General features: G+C 37.4%; 1 protein-coding gene across 1 annotated transcript in view; it reads right to left on the bottom strand.

Annotated features, from left to right (window-relative positions):
* Nucleotides 1-23290, bottom strand: part of FAM227B (family with sequence similarity 227 member B) — a 256763-nt gene that overhangs the window by 194670 nt on the left and 38803 nt on the right. Inside the window, exons 6-8 of the mRNA XM_089310279.1 lie at nucleotides 18865-18900; nucleotides 18300-18404; nucleotides 15290-15388 (exon numbers count right to left, since the gene is read on the bottom strand). Coding sequence (XP_089166405.1) covers nucleotides 15290-15388; nucleotides 18300-18404; nucleotides 18865-18900 — 240 coding nt within the window. The remainder of the gene's footprint in view (nucleotides 1-15289; nucleotides 15389-18299; nucleotides 18405-18864; nucleotides 18901-23290) is intronic.

A 23290-nucleotide genomic window follows, 5' to 3' on the forward strand; every position in this document is an offset into this window, starting at 1 on the left:
TTTCTGATGTGTTGTTGTATTCTATTGGTCAGAATTTTACTGAGGATTTTTGTTCATCAGGGATATTGGTCTGTAATTTTCTTTCAATGCTGCATCTTTCTCTGGCTTAGGAATTAAGGTGATGGTGGCTTCATAGAAAGTTTTTGGGAGTATTCCATCTTTTTCGATTGTTCTGAATAGTTTGAGAAGAATTGTAGTTCTTCTTTAAATTTCTGGAATAATTCAGAAGTGAATCTATCTGGTCCTGTCCTTTTCTTTGTAGGGAGGGCCTTTATTACTGTTTCAATTGCTGTCTCAGTTATGGGTCTGTTTAGGTTTTCTATGTCTTCATTATTCAATTCAGGCAGATTGTATGTGTCCAGGAATCTATCCATTTCTGATAGGTTTCCCTGTTTGCTGGCATACAAGTCCTTGTAGTAATTCCTGATGATTCTTTTTATTTCTGTGGTGTCTGTTGTTACGTTTCCTTTTTCATCTCTGATTTTATTGTTTTGGGTCTTTTCTTTTTTTAGTTAGTTGAGCCAATGGTGTGTCAATTGTATTCATTTTTTCAAAAAAACAGCTCTTCGCTTGGCTGATATTTTGTTATTATTATTATTTTTTGGGATTCAATCCTGTTGATTTCTTCTCTGATTTTAATTATTTCTCTTCTCCTACTAGAGTTGGGTCTGGTTTGCTGCAGTTTTCCTATATCCTTGAGATGCATTGAAAGCTCATTTATTTGGTGCCTTTCCAATTTCTTGATGTAGGCACCTGTTGTTATAAACTTTCCTCTCAACACTGCTTTTGCCGTATCACATAAGTTTTGGTATGTTGTGCTGTTATCCTCATTTACTTCCAGAAAGTTTTTGATTTCTCTTTTGATTTCTTGAATGACCCAGTGTTCATTCAGGAGCATGTTTTTCAGCCTCCATGTGTTTGCATACTCTCTAGGGATTCCTGAGTTGCTAATTTCTACCATCATTCCACTGTGGTAGGAGAAGCTGCATGTTATGATTCTAGTTCTTTTAAATTTGCTGAGACTTGCTTTATGACCTAGTATGTGGTCAGTCCTAGAGAAGGTTCCATGCACTGCTGAGAAGAATGTAAAATCTTTAAATGTAGGATTGAAAGATCTGTAGATATCTATTAGTTCCATGCAGGCAATAGTGTGGATTAAATCTGCTGTTTCCTTGTTGATCTTCTGTCCAGTTGATCTGTCTATTTCTGAGAGTGGAGTATTGACGTCATCCAGTAATATTGTATTGGAATCTAAGTCTCCCTTTAAGCCCCTTACATACCTTTTAAATAAACTGGTGCCCTGTACTTAGGTGCATATACATTTATAATAGTTACATCTTCCTGTTGAATTGAACCCTTAATCATTATATAGTGTCCCTCTTTGTCTCTCTTAACAGTTTTTGTGTTAAAGTTTATTTTGTCTGATATTAATATGGCTACACCTGCTTTTTTTCATTTCTGTTGGCATGGAATATCTTTTTCCAGCCTTTCACTTTCAGTCTGCATGCATCTTTGTTGGAAAGATGTGTTTCTTGTAGTCAGGTTTTTCTGCTTGGCTGATGGTGGGTGCCGATTAAGTATGTCCAAAATGGAGTCTGCTCTTTGTCTTGCTTTGCTTTGTAAGGTGTGTGTAGAGAGAGGCTAGTGTCTGTGCCGGTTCCCCTTATTTATGTGTTTTTTTTTTTCTCTCCTCCAGTCAGCCTGGTGAACTTTCCCAGTGGGGCTTCAAGCCTCGTTCCCTCTAGGCTCTTTCTGCCTTTCCCCGCCAATGACTCAGGTTACCGAGGTTTTTGTCTCACCTCCCCTTCCAGTGCGCATTGTCTCACCTCCCCTTTCCAGTGGTGCGCAGATTCTGCGGCTCGGCTTCTGCAGCTTGGCTCCTGCGCCTTGGCTTCCATGCCGTGGGCATCCTTGCTCTCCCCATAGGTCCTCCGTGTCACATCCACTAGATCCGGAAGTGTTTCCTCTGTAATTTTTTCCTGAGACTACAGTGACTCCACTTTTATTAAACTATCTTTTCTCGGACTATCAGTGCGCGCCCTCACTATTCCGCCATCTTGTCTCCTCCCCCGACAGTGCTATATTTTTAATTTTACTTATTTGAGCCCTCTATGTCTCTTGGTCATTCTAACTAGGGCATCGTTTGTTTTGTTGATCTACTTGAACTGTTGGTTTTATTGATTTTTTTCTATTTTTTATTCTTTTTTTTTCACATGTCTATACTCTAATATTATTTCCATTCTTCTGTTGATTTAGGATTTTATTTTGTCTTTTTTATTTCCTTAATGTATAAAGTTAAGTGGCTTACTTGAGGTCTTTCTTTTTCTAAAATTATTTTCATTTTATATAATCAAATCATAACTGTATATACTTATGGGATACAGTGTAATGTTTTGGTATATTTATATAATGTGTAATGATTAAACAAAGCTCATTAATCTATTCAGCATCTCACCTAATTTTTGAGAAGAGACATTTGAAACTAACAGTAATTTTGAAGTATACAATTTTTTTTTTTGAAAAGCAGAGTTAGACAGTGAGAGAGAGAGACACAGAGAAAAGTCTTCCTTCCGTTGGTTCATCCCCCAAATGGCTGCCATGGCCAGTGCTGTGCCGATCTGAAGCCAGGAGCCAGGTGCTTCCTCCTGGTCTCCCATGAAGGTGCAGGGCCCAAGGACTTGGGCCATCCTCCACTTCTTTCCCAGGCCACAGCAGAGAGCTGGACTGGAAGAGGTACAACCAGGAAAGAATCCAGCGCCCCAACTGGGACTACAACCCGGAATACCAGTGGTGCAGGCGGAGGATTAGTCTAGTGTGCTGTTGCGCCGGCCAAAGTATACAATCTTGTATTATTACCTCTAGTGAACCTGTGGTACAACATATCTCAAAAACTTATTTCCTCTATTTAACCACATCATATTAACATCTCCCCACTCACTGCTCCCAACCTAGGTTTCTAGTTATCACCAGTCTGCTCTCAATTGTACGAGTTCACTTTTTAAAGATTCATATATGGTGTGTTCATGAGATATTTGTCTTTCTGTGTCTAGATTATTTCAGTTGGCATAATGTCCTCCAGGTTCACCCACACTGCAATAAATAACAGGATTTTCTGTTGTTTTTTTTTTTTTTTTTTTTTTTTTTTTTTTTTTTATAGGGCTTGAATAATATTCCTTTGGGTAGACAGGTATTTACAGCATTTTCTTCACCCATTCACTCATCAATGGGTACTTAGTTTTATTCCACATTTTGGCTATTATGAATAATGCTACAATGGACATGGACATGCAGGTATCTCTTCAACATACTGACTTCAATTCCTTTGGAAATATACCCAGAAAGTGGAATGCTGGGTCACAGAGTACTTCTATGTTTAGTTCTTTGAGGAGATTCCATACAGTTTTCCATATTGATTGTAGTAATAATTCCCATCAACAATATACAAAAATTCCCTTTTCTTACATTTTCACCAACACTTGTTATCTTTCATCCTTTTGATGATAGCCATTCTAACACACTGTGGCTTTAATGTTTTGGCATTTTTGCAGAAAACTTCTGGTCATTTGGGAGACTTTTCAGAAATATCTGTCAGGTCTTTTCCCCATTTAAAAACAAGTATTTGATGTTAACAAATAATATTTGTATAAATTTACACACTACAATATGATTCTTTGGATTTATGTATATACACTGTAGATGGATTCAAACTAGTTAACATATCCATTAACTTTTTTATGGTGAGAATATTTAAACAACATTCTTACATGAATTTTGAAATACACATTATTCTCTCACACACACACACACAAACACACACACTCTTCTTCAAAAGAACATTTCAGGGGGAGTTCCAAGATGATGGAATAGCGACAGGATGGTCTGAATCTGCAGGGCAAAATTAGTATTTTAAAAGGGATGAAACTACTTGCCTAAGATAAAGCTGTGGGAAATTCATGGCAGGAAACCCAGTGAAAATAATAGAGAAGGCCCAGGTCTGTGCTAAAAGAGCAGATATGAATAAAAAAGGGGGGGAGGCTTGAACCGGGGAGGAGAACGCTGGCCCAAGCAGATCAGGTGAGAGGGGAATCTGCAGGCCCAAGCACTGAGGATAGCAGCAGGAGAGAGAGCTTGACAAACTGATTTTAAAGTTCCATGCAACCCCCTTGGGACAGCAGAGCCAGAAAAAGAAAACAAACAAACAAAAAACAAATAAATAAATAAGGAGGTGGTGCACCTCTCTCCCCTTCCACCCCCCTTCCTCTACCCTGCTACAGTAGAGACCTGCAGCCAGCAGGGCAAAGACATTTTGTTAGTTTCTTTCTTTTTTTTTTATGCAGGCAGGTGTCTGCCACCCCTACCTCCCATATATGTGCCCAGCAATAGTGGGGGGCACCTCACCCTCTACCCAAACAATGAGAGCCATAACAATTCAGAAGAATTCCTTCCCCCTCATGTAAATGGTAAAGGGAAGCCCCACCTACATTGAGAAGCCTACAACCATTGAGAAGTGAGCTGGGCTCCAGTGGGCAGGGGCTCTGCATGCCTGCCTCCAACCCACAGATCTAACCAAAGAAAAAAAGCCCACCCTGGGTCATGATTCAGAGACAAAGTATACCTAGGCCCTGGGCAACCACAGAGCACTTCCCCACATGCCTGATTTCATTGGTTACCTATTGCAGCTCATAACAGAGGGAACCATACATCAAAGGTACAGTTCATTAGGCAGTGCCAATGAGTGGTGAACACACCAGAAACTAACACGGGGGTGTCACACAGCTGTAAGAAGGGTGGGTCACACCAACAGAGGTGACAACCCTCCTTCATCCAGTAGCCAGAGGAAAGCTACGAAACCCCACAGGAGTCTTACCTTGGATACTTGCTCCACCCTGGAATACTGAACAGAGCACCAGACAACATCTAACACACATATCTAAGCATTCACTGAAAGTACAGACATCCCACTAAGCCACAGAGACATAAATCAAAGGTAAAAGTCACCAGACAATAAAAAAAACTACACAAATGCCAAAAAAGGGAAGAAACTGAAATAACAAAATAAGAATAAGGAAGACAGCAAGAGCCCCCTAAAGGAACACTACAACACTTCAATAGTAGAAGGTGAAGATGAAGAGATTGAAAATATGCCAGAAATAGAATTAAGAAAACTAATCATCAGATTACTTAGAAGCAATCAGAAGCAAATTCATGAAACTAAATGGAAATTTTTCTCATGAAATTGAGATACTGAAGAGAAATCAGAATGAAATACTAGCAATGAAAAATTTAATAGATACATCTCACTAACAGCAATACTCACAGACTGAAAGTGAAAGGATGGAAAATAATCCATGCTAACAGAAACCAAAAAAGCATTGGTGTAGTCATGCTAGTATCAGACAAAATAGACTTGAACACAAAAACTATTAAAAGAGATGAAGAAAGAAACTATGTAATGATTAAAGGACGAATTCAACAGGAATATATGACTATTACAAGTGTATATATACCTAATTATAGGGCACATAGATATTTAAAAGAAATGTTAATGGAATTAATGGGTTTAAAGGGAGACATAGACTCAAATACAATAGTAATGAGGGACTTCAGTACCCCACTCTCAGCAATAGACACATCAACCAGACAGAAAATCAGCAAGGAAATAGTTAATAGACACTATATGGACACTAACAGATATCTATAGAGCTTTCCATCCCACAGCCACAAAATACACATTCTTCTCACCTGTACATGGAACTTTCTGTAGGATTGACCACAAGTTAGGCCATAAAGCAAGTCTCAGCAAATTCAAGAAAATGTACAGATTCAATGTAATACTAATTAAAATATCAAAAAATATTATTTTCAGAGGCAGAAAAAAATGATGCTGAAATTCATATGGAAACACATGAGACCCCAAATAGCTAAAGCAATCTTATACAACAAAAACAAAGCCAGAGGCATCACAATACCAGATTTCAGGACATATTACAGGGCAATTAAAATCAAATCAGCCTGGTACTGGTACAAAGACACATGGATAGACCAATGGAATAGCATAGAAACACCCAAAATCAATCCAAACATTTACAACCAACTTATCTTTGACAAAGGAGTTAAAATCAACCCCTGGAACAAGGACAGTCTCTTAAACAAATGGTACTGGGAAAACTGGATCACCACATGTAGAAGCATTAAGCAAGACCCCTATCTGACACCTTTCACTAAAATCCACTCAAAATGGACTAAACACCTAAATCTATGACCTGGCACCATCAAATTATTAGAGAACACTAGGGCAAACCTACAACACATCAGCTTAGACAAAGAGTTTTTGAAAAAGACCCCAGAAGCACAGGCAATCAAACCAAAATTGAGAAATGGGATTGCATCAAATTGAGAAGCTTTTGTACTGCAAAACAAAATCAGCAAAGTTAAGAGGCAACTGACAGAATGGGAGAAAATATTTGCAAACTATACAACCAATAAAAGATTAATAACCAGAATATATAAAGAGGTCAAGAAACTCGCCGGCGCCGTGGCTCAATAGGCTAATCCTCCACCTTGCGGCGCCGGCACACCGGGTTCTAGTCCCGGTTGGGGCGCCGGATTCTGTCCCGGTTGCCCCTCTTCCAGGCCAGCTCTCTGCTATGGCCAGGGAGTGCAGTGGAGGATGGCCCAGGTGCTTGGGCCCTGCACCCCATGGGAGACCAGGAAAAGCACCTGGCTCCTGGCTCCTGCCAGGATCAGCGCGGTGCGCCGGCTGCAGCGGCGGCCATTGGAGGGTGAACCAGCGGCAAAGGAAGACCTTTCTCTCTCTGTCTCTCTCTCACTGTCCACTCTGCCTGTCAAAAAAAAAAAAAAAAAGGTCAAGAAACTCAACAAGAACAAAAACAATCCAGTTAAGAAATGGACAAAAAAAAGGCTTAGACATTTTTCAAAAGAGGAAATCCAAATGGCAAATAGACACATGAAAAATGCTCAGGATCAGTCGGTGCCAAAGCTCACTTGTCTAATCCTCTGCCTGCAGCACCGGCACCCCAGGTTCTGGTCCTGGTTGGGGCTCCAGATTCTGTCCTGGTTGCTCCTCTTCCAGTCCAGCTCTCTGCTGTGGCCAAGGAAGGCAGTGGAGGATGGCCCAAGTGCTTGGGCCCTGCACCCGCATGGGAGACCAGGAGGAAGCACCTGGCTCCTGGCTTCAGATCAGCGCAGCGCACCAGCTGCAGCAGCCATTTGGGGGGTGAACCAACGGAAAAGGAAGACCTTTCTCTCTGTCTTTCTCTCTCTAACTCTGCCTGTCAAAAAAAAAAAAAACAAACAATAAATAAAAGAAAAATGCTCAGGATCGATAGCCATCATAAAATGCAAATAAAAATCACAATGAGGTTTCACCTCATCCTAGTTAGAATGGCTTTCCTACAGAAATCAACAAACAACAAATGTTGACAAGGATGTGGGAGACAAGGTACCCTAATCCACTGTTGGTGGGAATGTAAACTGGTAAAGCCGCTATAGAAGACAGTGTGGAGATACCTAAGAGGTCTGAATACAGACCTACCATATGACCCAGCCATCCCACTCCTGGGAATCTAATAAACCCCAGGGAAATGAAATCAGCCTATGAAAGAGGCATCTGTATCTTCATGTTTATCACAGCTCAATTCACTATTCCAAAGACATGGAATCAATTCAAATGCCCATCAACTAAAGACTGGGTCAATAAGTTACGGGATACACTATGGAATACTACACAGCATAACAAAAATGAAGTATGGTTATTTGCAACAAAATGGATGAACCCAGAATACATCATACTTGGTGAAATAAGCCAGTCCCAAAGGGACAAATTCTATATGTTCTCACTGACGTGTGATAACTAATAAAGCACCTAAAAGGCAACGTATAGAAATGAAGTTGACACTTTAAGAAGCAATGACTTTGAATAGCCCTTCTCTTGACTGTTGAGGAATAGCTTTTTATTCTATATTTTTCTTTTTATTTTCTTTTCCTTTATAATATTTTCCTTATTTTTTTCTTTCATACTAATCATTGAACTCTTTACTTAAGATAGAGTTAACCATATGTATAAAGATAATTAAAAATTGTTCTTAGTAAACAACAAGTGTGAGAATAAGAAAGGGAAGAGAAAGGGGGGTGGGAGTGTGGTGGGAGGGTGGGTATGGTGGGAAGAATTACCAAGATCCTAAAGTTGTAACTGTGAATTATATTAAGTTTGTAACTGCAAAGCAGTATAGTCCTGCATACATTCCTATGGACTTACTTCTAAGGGTACAGCTTAACAACTTGCCATGGGATCTCAAATTCGCTTAAGCTGCCTGGTAAAAATAACAGCTTAAGTGTTATAGAGATCAAATGGATAGGATTAAGTGGCAATGTGACCATACAGATAGGATCAAGTGTTAAAGTGATCATATAAATAGGACTAAGTGTTTGGAAATAATAATAGAATTAAAAAGGAGTAAAGGCTCCAATATGGGAAGCAGTCCATACAGCAGACTCACAGAAGTACAATCACTGTAAATAGCACTTCAAACTCAGAATTAGCCCTTAAGGCATTACAGTATGGCTGAAAAGCAAAGGGAAGCATTTCAGGCATGTAAAGCCAAGAAACTATGGCAAAAAAATATTCTACATAAAGAACCTCTGTGGGTGAGATCCCAGTGGAAAGAAGTGGCCAACAAAAAAGGATGTACTTTCTTTGAAGGGAGGCAAGAACTTCCACTTTGCTTATGGCCTTGTCGATCTAGTGCATCCAAAAGTCTTCCACAGCTGAGGTAGCTCATGACTAGATCCTTGGGTGATGTCATACATAAGAGTGCTATTTGTTAAACAAACAACAAAGTCACTGTGCACCAACTTCCCATGAAGGACCTCTGTCCCCAAAGAGTTATATCATGAGACTTAATAGTAGAGCTTGTTCCAAAGAATCACTTCCTTTTAGTGTATTAAATGGAGGATATAAAAAAATGAACATTTCAGAGCTAACAACTGGAATAGTGAGGCAGATATGTCACAGGTAGTGGAGAAAGTGTGAATTTGGAGGCAAGCATACATTGGCCCAGACCCGTATTCTGTCTCCATGGGAAATGTGGCTTTATGAGAATGGATTTGTGTATTACTTACGGAAATAAAAAATCACTTTATTAACTAAAAAAGAAATATACAATATTAATTGCAATCATGCAGTGCAATAGAGCACTAAAACTTATAATCCTAGTCTTAACTGAAACTTCACAGCCTTTTATCAATATCTTCCCTTTCCTCCTATTGTCCTGTCCCAGCCTCTGTTATCCACCTTTTTACTTTCTGTTTCTATGAGATCAACTATTTTAGATTCCATATATAAGTAAGATCACGCAAATACATATTTTGCTGTGCCTAGTTTACTTCACTTAGCATAATGTCCTCTAATTCCATCCATGTTGTGTCAAATAATAAGATTTCCTTCTTTTTTAAGTTTGGAAAAACCTATATATCTATATATTTTCTTTATTTATTCACTTTTAAATATTTAGGTTGATTTCATTTCTTGTAAGCTTATAATAATGCTTAAATGAACATAGCTAGGTTGGTATTACTTCAACACATCAATTTCAATTTTGTTGGATATATATAGAGATGAATTTCAGGATAACATGCTATTTCTATTTTTAGTTTGAGAAGACTCCATACCATTTTTCAGATTTGCAGTAATAATGTACTTTGCCCATTTTTAAATTATTTAATTAATTCATTAGAGAGTTAGAAGTACAGACAGAGATAGGGAACTCCATCTGCTGTTTCACTTCCAAATGTCCACAATAGATGGGGCTCAAGCAGGGATTTGAGAATTAAATCCAGGTCTCCCTAAGAGTGGCTGGGATCCAATTATTTGAATCACTCCCACTGTCTTCCAGGGTCTGCATTTGCAGGAAGTTGTAGTTAGGGGCCACAACATCAGTTTTTATAGATCTATGAAGGATGTCATTGGTATCTTGATTTGGATTACATTGAATCTGTAAATTACTTTCAGTAGTCTTGACATTTTGATGATATTAACTCTTATAATCAATGAACTTGGAATATTTTTCCATTTTTTGTGTCTTTTTCTATTTCTTGCTTTAATGTTTTATAATTTTCTTCATAGAGATTGTTGACATCCTTGGTTAAATTTACTCCAAGGTATTTAATGTTTTGTAGCTGTTGTGAATGGGATTTATCTTAAACATTGTTTCTCAGTCATGGCATTGTCTAGGTATACAAAGGCTATTGATTTATGCATGTTGTTTATATCCTGCCACATTACCAAAATCTTTTATGGGCTCCAGTAGTCTGTTAGTTGAGTCTTTTGGGCTCCAATAGTCTCTTAGTTGAGTCTTTTGGATCCCCTATTTATAGAATCATGTCATCTACAAAAGGATAATTAGACTTCCTCCTTCCCAATTTGTACCCCTTTGAGTTCTTTTTCTTGCCTAATGGACAAATCTTCCAGGACTATATTGAATAGCAAGTGTGAGTAGGCAAACTTGTCTGCTTCTGGATCATTGTGACAATGCTTCCAATTTTTCCCCACTCAATAAGATGCTGCCTGTGTGTTTGTCACAGATTGCCTTGATTGTGTGGAGGAATGTTTTTGTGTACCCAAAGTGCTTAAGGTCTTCATCAAGAAAGGATGTTGTATTTTATCAAATGTTTTCTCTACATCTAATGAAAAATCTTTTTTTGGTTTCTCAGTTTGTTAATGTGATGTATCACATTCATTGATTTTCAAATGTTGAACCATCCCTGCATACCAGAGATAAATGCCACTTGGTCTGGATGAATGATCTTTCTGATGTGTTGTTGGATTTGATTAGCTAATATTTTGTTGTGGATTTTTGCATCTAGGTTCATCAGGGATATTGGTCTATAGTTCTCTTTCTCCATTGTATCCTTTTCTTATTCAGCAATTAAGGTGATATTGGTTTAATAAATGGATTTTGGGAGAATTCCCTCCCTTTCAATTGTTTTGAATAGCTTGAGAAGAATTGGAATTAGTTCTTCTTTAAATGTTTGGTAGAATTCAGTTATGAAGCCATCTGGTCCGGGTTTTTCTTTATTAGGAAGGTCTTTATTATTGACCCAATCTCTGCATTGGTTATTGGTCTGTTTAGGTTTTCTCTGTCTTCATGACTCAACTTTAGTGGATTGTATGTGTCCAGCAATCTACACTTTTTCTGTTTCCCTATTTGTTGGCATACAGCTCTTTCTAGTAATTCCTGAAGATTCTTTTTATTTCTGTGGTATTTGTTGTTACATTTCCTTTTTCATCTCTGACTTTATTTGCTCCTTCTTTATACGTCTTATAATTTCTGTTTGATAGCTTGGCATCTTCAAAAGGCTAGTTGAAATGGTGATATATAGAATTTAAGCTGGCAAATAGGCATGCCTTTTTTTTTCCATAGACTTTTAGGGACTCAAGTCAACTAAGTACATTGTTGAACTGTATTTTGATTTTGTTTTTGCTATAGTTACTCTCATGAAACACAACCTTCAAATTCCTTTTGTATTACTTTTTAGAATTCTCCAATAACCAGTTTTTTACTTCATTGATTTTATTTAATTATTTTTCCTTCTTGTCTTCCTCCTCCTCCTTCTTCCTCCTTCTTCTTCCTGCTCCTTTTCTTCTTGTTATTCGTCTTCTCTAATAATTGAGATATTTTATTTCAATTTTGGATACCAAAGTAATTTTATCCCTTAAGCAAGCATATGTGGCTTCATTTTTCTTCTTTTTAAATTTGTATAAAGAGATCAGATTTAGTGCATTTTCATATGTGCAATTTTAAGCACATAAGTAATGATACCCCCATCCACCCTCCCTCTTCATTCCTTTCTCTTTTTTCTTTTAAATTTTGAGATAAAATATTTAAAATTTGGTTTATGATTAAAGGCTTAATCCTCCACTAAATAAATAATTCAATGAGTAGAAAATAAGAAAAGACCACTATTTTTCAGGAGTATAGAAAAGACTATAAGCAATAAACAAATCTCAAGATGTCAACTTAACTCATATGTATTACATTTTTGTATTCTATATATTAGCTACCACAAATCACATAAGATATTTATATTTTGGTGTCTGGCTTATTTCACTAAGCATAATGCTTTCTATTTTGCATCCATTTTGTTGTAAAAGACAGGATTTCATTCTTTTTATGGCTATGTGGTATACCATTGCGTGTATGTGTGCATGTATATGTGTATATATATATATATATATACACACACACACATATATATACATGGCAATTCCATATACATATATATACATATGGAACTGCCATAAACATGGGGGTATAGCTATACACTGTTGGTGGGGGTATTTAAACTAGTACAACCATTATAGAAAACTGATCTAGCGTATCACCCAGCCATCCCATTCTTGGGAACTCATCCAAAGGAAATGAAATCAGCATATGAAAAGAGTGATCTGCAATTCTTCTTTCTTTTCCGTATTTATTTTTAATGGTTTCCTTTCTAGTTATTATTATTTAATTCTTTTGTTTGCCTTCAATTTCATTTCTTCATGTATTTCTAGCTTTTCAAGGTAGAAGCTAAGGTCATAGTTTTTGAGAACTTTGTCTTTTTTTTCTAAAATAGGAATTTTAATGCCACAAGTTTGCCTCTAAAGACTGCTTTAGCTACTGTCCCTAAAATTTAATCTGTATTTTCCTTTTCATTCAGTTGAAAAGAATTTATTTCACTGTTGATTCTTGGATTGACCCACGTTTACTGAAAAATGTTTTATTTAGTTTCTAGATATTAGGGGAATTTCCAGAAATCTCACTATTACTCATCTATAATACCATTTTGGTCTTCAAATCCACTTTATATGAGTTGAGTTATTATAAATTTATCAGGGTGCTTTTCTAGCTCAGGATGTAGTTTATCTTGGTAAATGGTTAACATGTTCTTGAGAAACATGTATTTGTTGTTGCTGGTAGGTGCCATGGTTGAATGTGTCCCTTAAAGTTCATGTGTTGGAAACTTGATCACCAAAATGCAATGTTGGGAGGTAGAGTCTAAAGGGAATTATGTGGGTTACGGCAGCACTGACCTCATGAATAGATAAATGCCATCATCAAGGAAATAGGTTATTTATGTGGGAGTGAGATACCTACTCTCTCTTTCTCTCTCCCCTTTTCCCTCTCCCTCTCTTTCTCTCAATTCTTCACTCTCTCTTCCCAGTCTTGCACTTCTACATATCTCCATGGGGTGGTGCAGCTAGGAATCCTTGACAGATGCTGCTTCCTCAGTCAGACTTCCCAGAATACAGAACTATGGATCAATAAATTTCTGTTCAGTATAAATGATCTAGTCTGTGGTATTCTATTTTTTTTAAAAGATTTATTTATTTATCTGAAAGTCAGAGTTACAGAGAGGCAGAGGCAGAAGCAAAGGAAGAGGCAGTGGCAGGGAGAGGTCTTCCATCCACTGGTTCACTGCCCAGATGGCCACATGGCCAGAGCTGCACTGATCCGAAGTCAGGAGCTAGGAACTTCTTCTGGGTTTCCCATGTGGGTGCAGGGGTCCAAGGACTTGGGCCATCCTCTACTGCTTTCCCAGGCTATAGCAGAGATCTGGAAGAAGATTGGAAGAAGAGCAGCCGGGTCTCGAACTGGCATCCTTATGGGATGCCAACGCTGCAGGCAGTGGCTTTACCTGCTATGCCACAGCACTGGCCCCTGGTATACTGTTTTAGTAGCATAAAAGGGACTAACACAAGAGGGATGTTTAATAAATGTCATTGGTTGGGCCCGGGAGTGCAGTGGAGGATGGCCCAAGGCCTTGGGCCCTGCACCCACATTGGAGACCAGGAGAAGCACCTAGCTCCTGGCTTTGGATCAGCAGGATGTGCCGGCCGCAGCACACCGGCCGTGGCGGCCATTGGAGGGTGAACCAACGGCAATGGAAGACCTTTCTCTCTGTCTCTCTCTCTCTCTCTCACTGTCCACTCTGCCTGTCAAAAAACATTTTTTTAAATTAAAAAAAAATAAATGTCATTGGTTGGACAACGAACTTGGCACAGCAGTTTATTATGTTGTTTGGGATACTCACATGCCATATTAGAGTGCCTGGGTTTAAATCCCAGCTCTTTCTCCAGTTCTAGCATCCAGCTAATTAATGCACAGCTTGGGAGGCAGCAAGCCTTCACCACCCACTTGGGAGACTTGGATAGAATTCCTGGCTCCTGGTTTCAACCTGGTTCAGCTCTAGCTCTTGTAGGCATTTGGAGAATGAAACAGTGAATAGAAAATCTCTGTCTGTTTCTAATTCTACATTTAAAAAAATAATCAAATATAAATAAATGTTGTAGATAAGATGTTTGATAATATTGCTAAATTCTTCTATACCAATCTATAACATTAGTGATGTTTTGAGATAGTCTATCAGTTATTGAGAGTAAGAAGCTGAAATCTTCAACCATATTTATGGATTTGTTGTTTTCTCATTGAAGTGTTAACATTTTTATTAGATGCATTGTGAGTTATTTTTATTAGGTATGTACATAAATAACTTTATTATAACATCTTGATGAATTGACTGTATTATCATTATATAATTATTCTCTTTGTTCCTGATTTCATTGTTTGATTATTTACTGTGTATGATAGGTTCAAAACACTGTGACTTATTGGGTTATATATATTTTTATTGTTGTCATACGGGTAGAAATAATGTACTTTCCATCTTTCTAAAAATTTTGGTGAGCCAAGGTCCAAAGGACAGTTTTTCAAAAAATTAAAGATACTACAATATCAATAGTAAGGTTCTTCTAGTCAAACACTGTTAGCTCACATGGTGCGCATTTCCACTCTTTTTTTTTTTCCCAGATGATCCTCTCCTTGTGTTTTTAGTCCTATTCAGAATCTTGATGTTTCTGAATCAATTAAGATCCATTGTTTAATCTGTAAAATCTTTGCCAAATGGAATTTCCTTCAATGTCACTTATTTGCAATAGGTCTTCTATTCAGTGTTCACAAGTCCATTATTGTAATGAGTAAATCTCTAATTCCATTACACACTGTAATGCTTAATTTCACTAACCATTTTTTTGATTAATGAAGATCTAGAGTCTTCGAAATATAAATTATTGTTTCCTGAAAGAACTCTAGACTTCAAGAGGACTTCTAACATGTGTGGGATGCTTAAAAACTAATCTCTGTGAAGCAATCCAGAAAAAAAGCTTTTGTCAGGGTTACTTCCACAGAAAAATTAATTAAGCTAAAAATTAACTTAAAATTCCACTCACCTTAAATTTATGGAGAAACCACCACCAGAAAGAGTCATGCAAAAGAGCAATGGAGGCTTCTGAGAGAAAATACATCTTCCAGGTTTTAAAAACTCTTTCCTGTGGAAAAAAAAATCAAATTTTAAAAATCACAAAATATTTTAACATAAATAGGCTTTAAAAAGAGTATGTATGGTCAGCGCCATGGCTCACTAGGCTAATCCTCTGCCTTGCGGCGCCGGCACACCGGGTTCTAGTCCCGGTCGGGGCACCGGATTCTGTCCCAGTTGCCCCTCTTCCAGGCCAGCTCTCTGCTGTGGCCTGGAGTGCAGTGGAGGATGGCCCAAGTGCTTGGGCCCTGCACCCCATGGGAGACCAGGAGAAGCACCTGGCTCCTGGCTTCGATCCGCGCGATGCACCGGCCACAGCGCACCGGCCGTGGCAGCCATTGGAGGGTGAACCAATGGCAAAGGAAGACCTTTCTCTCTGTCTCTCTCTCTCACTGTCCACTCTGCCTGTCAAAAATAAAAAAAAAAAATAGTATGTATTCAGTGATTATAGGCCAGCACTGTCAGAAATTTAACAGGAATCACTCATTTATATTAAATTTTCTAGTAGCCGCATTGAAAAAGTAAAAGGTGAAATTAATCCTGAAGACATTTTATTTAACCAAATGAAATATTTTCTACCCTTTTGGTACTAGGTCTTTGAAAGATGGTTTATATTTCATATTTATAACACATCTTGTTTTGAATACATTTTCATCAGAAACACCAGATCACTATATAGACATTCTAAAATATATGACTGTAATTGTGTTCCAACATAATTTAAAGTTTTTCAATAATGGAAGCAAATAATAGTGTTTAGTTTTATTTATAATTTAAAAGAAATAAAATTAAAAATTGGGGTCCTTAGTTGCATGAACCATATTTCATATGTTCAATAATAATACATGAATAGTTGCTATTACAAGGATAGAGAAACAATAGCAAAAATGTAAGATACATAATTTCTTCATTTTTCCACTAAAGACAAGGATCAACAGTCATGGAAATTGATCAAAATTGGTACATAAGGTTAAATATATTGGTAATGACAAAGACTATACATTTTTGCTTAAATAGGCATATTCAACTGATCATTTTTTTTTTCTTATTCACCAAAGTTTATAAATGCCAGACTCAGTAGAATGCAATATTTTTCTAATGAAATCCATTGGTACAAATTCCTACTCCTCAAATACAAGTTTACACACACAACATCAGACAACTTTTATAGCAAGACAATTATTTATCTCAAGTCTACACAGAGTATATCATGCAAACATATCACAAGAAATTTGTCACCTAATCTGTGGAGAGCATTTCTTTTAAATATCCTACTTAGTAAACAGTACAACTGGTAATAGCTTCAACTTAGGTTCAGTATTTTAAAAAAAAGATCTAAGGCCGGAGCCGCGGCTCACTAGGCTAACCCTCCGCCTGTGGCGCCGGCACTCTGGGTTCTAGTCCCAGTCGGGGCGCTGGATTCTGTCCCAGTTGCTCCTCTTCCAATTCAGCTCTCTGCTGTGGCCCAGGAAGGCAGTGGAGGATAGCCCAAGTGCTTGGGCCCTGCACCCGCATGGGAGACCAGGAGGAGGCACCTGGTTCCTGGCTTTGGATCGGTGCGGTGCGCCGGCCGTAGCAGCCATTTGGTGAGTGAACCAACGGAAGGAAAACCTTTCTCTCTCTCTCTCTCTCTTACTGTCTAACTCTGCCTGTCAAAAAAAAAAAAAAAAAGAATTAAAAAAAGGATCTATTTATTTTATATTTGAAAGGTAGAGCAGCAGAGAGAGAAGAGCCAGAGAACAAGAGAGACCTTCTCTCCACTGGTTCACTCTGCAAATGGCCACAACTGCCAGGTCTTGAACAGGCTAAAGCCAGGAGCCAGGAACTACATCCTGATCTCCCACGTGGGTGGCAGGGATCCATGGACTAGGGCCATCTTCTGAAGCTTTCCCAGGAACATTAGTGACAAGTTGTATCAGAAGCATAGCAGCTAGGACTCAAACCAGCATTCTGATATGGGATGTAAGTGATGCAAACAGCAGCTTGACCCCCTGTGCCCCAATACCAGCCCCAGGTTTAGTACTTTTAATGTTAAAGAATGTATATGAGGGGACAAAGCCATGGCTCACTTGGTTAATCCTCCACCTGTGGCACAAGCATCCCATATGGGCACCGGGTTCTAGTCTCGGTTGCTCCTCTTCCAGTCCAGCTCTCTGCTGTGGCCCAGGAGGGCAGTAGAGGATGGCCCAAGTGCTTGGGCCCCTGCACCCGCATGGGAGACCAGGAGGAAGCACCTGGCTCCTGGCTTCGGATTGGCACAGCGTCGGCCGTAGTGGCCATTTTGGGGGGTGAACCAACGGAAGGAAGACCTTTCTGTCTCTCTCTCTCACTGTCTATAACTCTACCTGTCAAATAAATTTTAAAAAATGTATATGAAGCATATGAACATAAAAAGTAGAAAATTAAAATACTTAGAGTAAAATAAACAATTTTACCAGTAATAAGCCACCCCCATTTTACCCCTGATAATCATTGGCCATTAATACTCCCACCTTTTATATGCAATCTTCTATCATTTGGTTATTTTTTAAGGATACTACCCAACTCCTCAGGACACTTGGAGGCTCAAAAGTAACAACAAAAGGATTGCAGAGAAGTGCTCTCATCAGTTATTTCAGGGTCAAAATTAGCAAGTTTGAAATATCCTGAGCTGATAGAGTAGGAACAGAGAGTAAAAACCACCTGTTACTCTTTCAAACCCATACACACTAGCAACCTCAGACTCCTGTGAATGTAACAAAGAGTCTAATGTTTTCTCTTCTGGTAATCAAGGAATGAGCATCACTGGTCTTTACTAACAAATTTAATGTCCAAAGGATCAATTTTTTTAACAGCTAATTTATCACGGTTTTAAATAAAGGCCTGATTCATTATAGTCTTAACTTTATTATACAATGATCCTAAAGATAATATTTACATACATCATAGTTTCGGGATTGTAAAACAAAAAGATAAATTCGTTCAGCATCCAAATGTCTGGGTAGCTGAGTAAGTTCATTTGTTTTGAATCCTGGGAAGTTACAACCCTAAAAAAAGAAACATCATAGAGTAGTTATTATTTTACTCACAGTGTAGTAGTCTCATATGACTACAAAGGACAAATATTTAAATATCACTCAATTAACAAATTTATTTAAATTCTTTTTACTAAAACAAGTAAAAGATTTTACATTGAATTTAAGAAAAATCTTCATATTTTCTGCTTCTTGAAACTTAAAAGTCCTTGTATACCCCATGCCAAATCCAAAAGCCAAACAAAATATTTTAGAAATAATTTTATACATACTCAAATAACCAAGAATTTTACCTAGACTATGTATAAAGAAATATGGACTAGGCACAAACAGAAAGCTTCTATTCTTGCTTCCAACTCTCTCCCGTGAGACCTCTACCTGTATTTATAGCTATATACATATTGTGTACATTACTTTAGCCCCCACATAATACTTTTGACATATAATGTGTCAGAACAGAAATTTTAAATACCTCTATATTCTTCTTTGTCATCATTATATCTGAAAGCTGGAAAACATTTAAAAATTCAAAATTAAAACATTTTTATGTGTCAAAATCCTGCAAATCAAATCTAGTAACACATTTTTATTTAACATAAAGAATAATTTTTAAAAATTTTGTTAGTATAGTTCATCTAAAGGTCTTTTAAGTAGTAGCTAAAAATTCATCTGATAAAATTGGTCAGACTTTTAAAACTTCTTTTGAAAATAAAAAGAAACCAGAACATTTTTATGAATAATATAAATACCAGTTGTTTCCATATTCCCATAGCCTAGAACACATTCTTGTTGACATTTTAGCACTTGAATCAAGACCACACTTTTAAAATAAGTAAGAAGTTTAAATATAACAAAATATAAAATTTATGATCTCTAGTTCTATTAGTATATTCCCCATCTTGGAATTATCCTTTTTTGGTTTCTATATGTTCCATTCTATTAACTATGTACACATATACATACACACACAGACAATAAAACAGAGATTCATGTGTTTTAAATCTTAAATAGATGATATATCTACTGTAAATATTATTTGGTAACTTGATTCATTCACTCAATATTAAGTTTTGACATTCAAGGCAGATATTTATGTAATTAATTTCCACATAGCTTTTCTACAAACAATAAATAAATCAATGAAAGTTCACAGGAAATTTTAGTGAAACATTCAAAGAACAAATGTTGTCCCTATTTCTATGAAGTAATAGAAAGAAAGATAAAGCAAAGGACTTCATTTTCTGAGGTTAGTATAAATTTGATACCCCAAGCAACCAAAGAGAATATGGGAAAACATAAGTAAATCTTACCAAATAGAGATCCCTGACTAAATAAAGCCAATAAACTCTAGTAATGAATTTAAAAAGTATAATCTAAGAAAATGAAATGCTTCCATTTCTGAAAAGCTGTTAATACAATCTGCTATGTTCCTGTCAGCATAGTTGACTTAATCTCTTTCCCTTTCAAATCACACAGCTTTCTTTAAGATTTGAGGACAGTGATACCCCATCTACATTCATATTCACATCCATAATATGTCTAGATATCTTTAGTATAATAAACTAGGAATATCAATTTCCTTAACCTTAAAGAATATAGCTATCTAACTATTTAAAGTTATACTTAATTGCAAAGTTCTAATTAGTATCCTTTCTACTAATATTGGTGATGAGAAATACCTAATATTGGTGAATAATACTCATACAGCAAAAAAATTATATATACTAACACAACTGATTTAATAAAATAATAGAAGAACTATCTAGTTGGCATTAGTAATGAAAATTTAAAACATCAATGGAAAAATTTAATAGAGAATGTACAGAACTTACATGAAAAAAATCATGCAAATTTATTGATAGGCCTAAAATAATATTCTTATATTTTGTTCCCGTATAGTACACACACAAAAACAAACACCAGATGGAATAAAGAATCAAATAGAAAAAATAAATATTTGAGAATAATACAGAACACATGTGACTATATCTATGATCTTGTGCTATACTTAATTTTTTTTTTTTTTTGCATAGGCAGAGTTAGACAGTGAGAGAGAGAGAGAGAGAGAGACATAGAGAAAGGTCTTCCTTTGCCGTTGGTTCACCCCCCCAAGTGGCCGCTGGAGCCGGCATGCTGCGCCGATCCAAAGCCAGGAGCCAGGCGCTTCCTCCTGGTCTCCCATGTGGGTGCAGGGCCCAAGTACCTGGGCCGTCCTCCACTGCACTCTCAGGCCACAGCAGAGAGCTGGACTGGAAGAGGGGCAACCAGGACAGAATCCGACACACCGACCGGGACTAGAACCAGGTGTGCCGGCGCCGCAGGTGCAAGATTAGCCTAGTGAGCCACTGCGCTGGCCACTATACTTAATTTTCTTAAATATCATGTCACTAAAACAAAATTTCAATAAAAATAGTATATCCATGCAAATATAAAATTCTAATCAAAAAAGATTTTTGGGCTAAAAAGGGAAAAGAGAGAGTGACATGAATATTTATAAGTCACTGATTGGGTCAATATTTTTAAAGTATAAATAGCTTTTAGAAATAAAAAGAGAAAAGCTCAGAAATAGTAAAATTTCATAAATAAGTAATTCACAATAAGAGAAATAAAAGAACTAATAAAAACCAAACAATTCAATTTCATTAGTAAAAGTATACAATTTTTTTTAACTTTTATTTATGAATATAAATTTCCAAAGTACAGCTTATGGATTACAATGGCTTCCCCCCATAACATGCCTCCCACCCGCAACCCTCCCCTTTCCCACTCCCTCTCCCCTTCCAATCACATCAAGATTCATTTTCGATTCTCTTTATATACAGATCAGTTTAGCATACATTAAGTAAAGATTTCAACAGTTTGCTCCCACACAGAAACATAAAGTGAAAATTAATAGATGATTTTTTAAATGATGATGAAATCAGATCAGACCTATTGTCATGTTTAATCCCAGTGAGAGTCAAGTTGGGAATTGATAATTTCTTCTTCTTTTTTTTTTTTTTTAAACAGAAGATCAGTTTAGTATACATTAAGTAAAGCTTTCAACAGTTTGTACCCCCATAAAAACACAAAGTTAAATATACTGTTTGAGTACTTGTTATAGCATTAAGTCTCAATGTACAGCACATTAAGGACAGAGATCCTACATGAGGAGTAAGTGCAGAGTGACTCCTGTTGTTGACTTTACAAATTGACACTCCTGTTTATGGCCTCAGTAATCTCCCTATGCACCAGTCATGAGTTTCCAAGGCTATGGAAGCCCCTTGAGTTCTCCGACTCTTATCTTGTTTAGACAAGGTCATAGTCAAAGTGGAGGTTCTCTCCTCCCTTCAGAGAAAGGTACCTCCTTCTTTGAAGACCTGTTCTTTCCACTTGGATCTCACTCACAGAGATCTTTCATTTAGGTTTTTTTTTTTTTTTTTTTTTTTTTTTTTGCCAGAGTGTCTTGGCTTTCCATGCCTGAAATACTCTCATGGGCTCTTCAGCCAGATCGGAATGCCTTTAGGGCTGATTCTGAGGCCAGAGTGCTATTTAGGACATCCACCATTCATGAGTCTGCTGAGTATCTCGCTTCCCATGTTGGATCACTCTCCCCTTTATTTATTCTATCGGTTAGTGTTAGCAGGTACTAGACTTGTTTATGTGCTCCCTTTGACTCTTAGTCCTTTCATTATGATCAATTGTGAACTGAAATTGATCACTTGGAATAGTGAGATGGCATTGGTACATACCACCTTGATGGGATTGAATTGGAGTCCCCTGGTATGTTTCTAACTCTACCATTTGGGGCAAGTCAGCTTGAGCATGTCCCAAATTGTACATCTCTTCCCTCTATTATTCCCACTCTTATGTTTAACAGGGATCACATTTCAGTTAAATTTCAACACTTAAGAATAACTGTGTATTAATTACATAATTAAACCAGTCGTATTAAGTAGAACAGACAAAAAAAACTACTAAGAGGGATAATGAATAAAGTTGTTCATTAACAGTCAGGGCTATGTTGATCAAGTCACCGTTTCTCATAGTGTCCATTTCAATTGAACAGGTTTCCTTTTTGGTATTCAGTCAGTTGTCGCCGATCAGGGAGAACATATGCTATTTGTCCCTTTGGGACTGGCTTATTTCACTCAGCATGATGTGTTGAAGATTCCTCCATTTTGTTGCAAATGACCGGATTTCATTGTTTCTTACTGCGGTATAGTATTCTAAAGAGTACATATCCCATAATTTTTTTATCCAGTCTACCGTTGATGGGCATTTAGGTTGGTTCCAGGTCTTGGCTATTGTGAATTGTGCTGCAATAAACATTAGGGTGCAGACCGCTTTTTTGTTTGCCAATTTAAATTCCTTTGAGTAAATTCCATGGAGTGGGATGGCTTATATTCAGGTTTCTGAGGAATCTCCAAACTGACTTCCACAGTGGCTTGACCAGTTTGCATTCCCACCAACAGTGGGTTAGTGTCCCTTTTCCCCCACATCCTCTCCAGCATCTGTTGTTGGTAGATTTGTGTATGTGAGCCATTCTAACCGGGGTGAGGTGAAACCTCATTGTGGTTTTGATTTGCATTTCCCTGATTGCTAGCGACCTTGAACATTTTTTCATGTGCCTGTTGGCCATTTGGATTTCCTCTTTTGAAAAATGTCTATTGAGGTCCTTGGCCCATCTCTTAAGTGGGTTGTTTGATTGATGTTGTGGAGTTTCTTGATCTCTTTGTAGATTATGGTTATTAACCCTTTATGTGTAGCAGAGTTTGCAAATAATTTTTCCCATTCTGTCGGTTGTCTCTTCACTCTCCTGACTGTTTCTTTTGAAGTACAGAAACTTCTCAATTTGATGCAATCCCAATAGTTGATTTTGGCTTTGACTGCCTGTGCCTCCCGGGTCTTTTTCAGAA

This window comes from Oryctolagus cuniculus, chromosome 12 (genome assembly GCF_051225735.1).
Source record: "Oryctolagus cuniculus isolate XC-2025 breed Fujian yellow rabbit chromosome 12, ASM5122573v1, whole genome shotgun sequence".
In the NCBI taxonomy this organism is placed as follows: Eukaryota; Metazoa; Chordata; class Mammalia; order Lagomorpha; family Leporidae; genus Oryctolagus; species Oryctolagus cuniculus.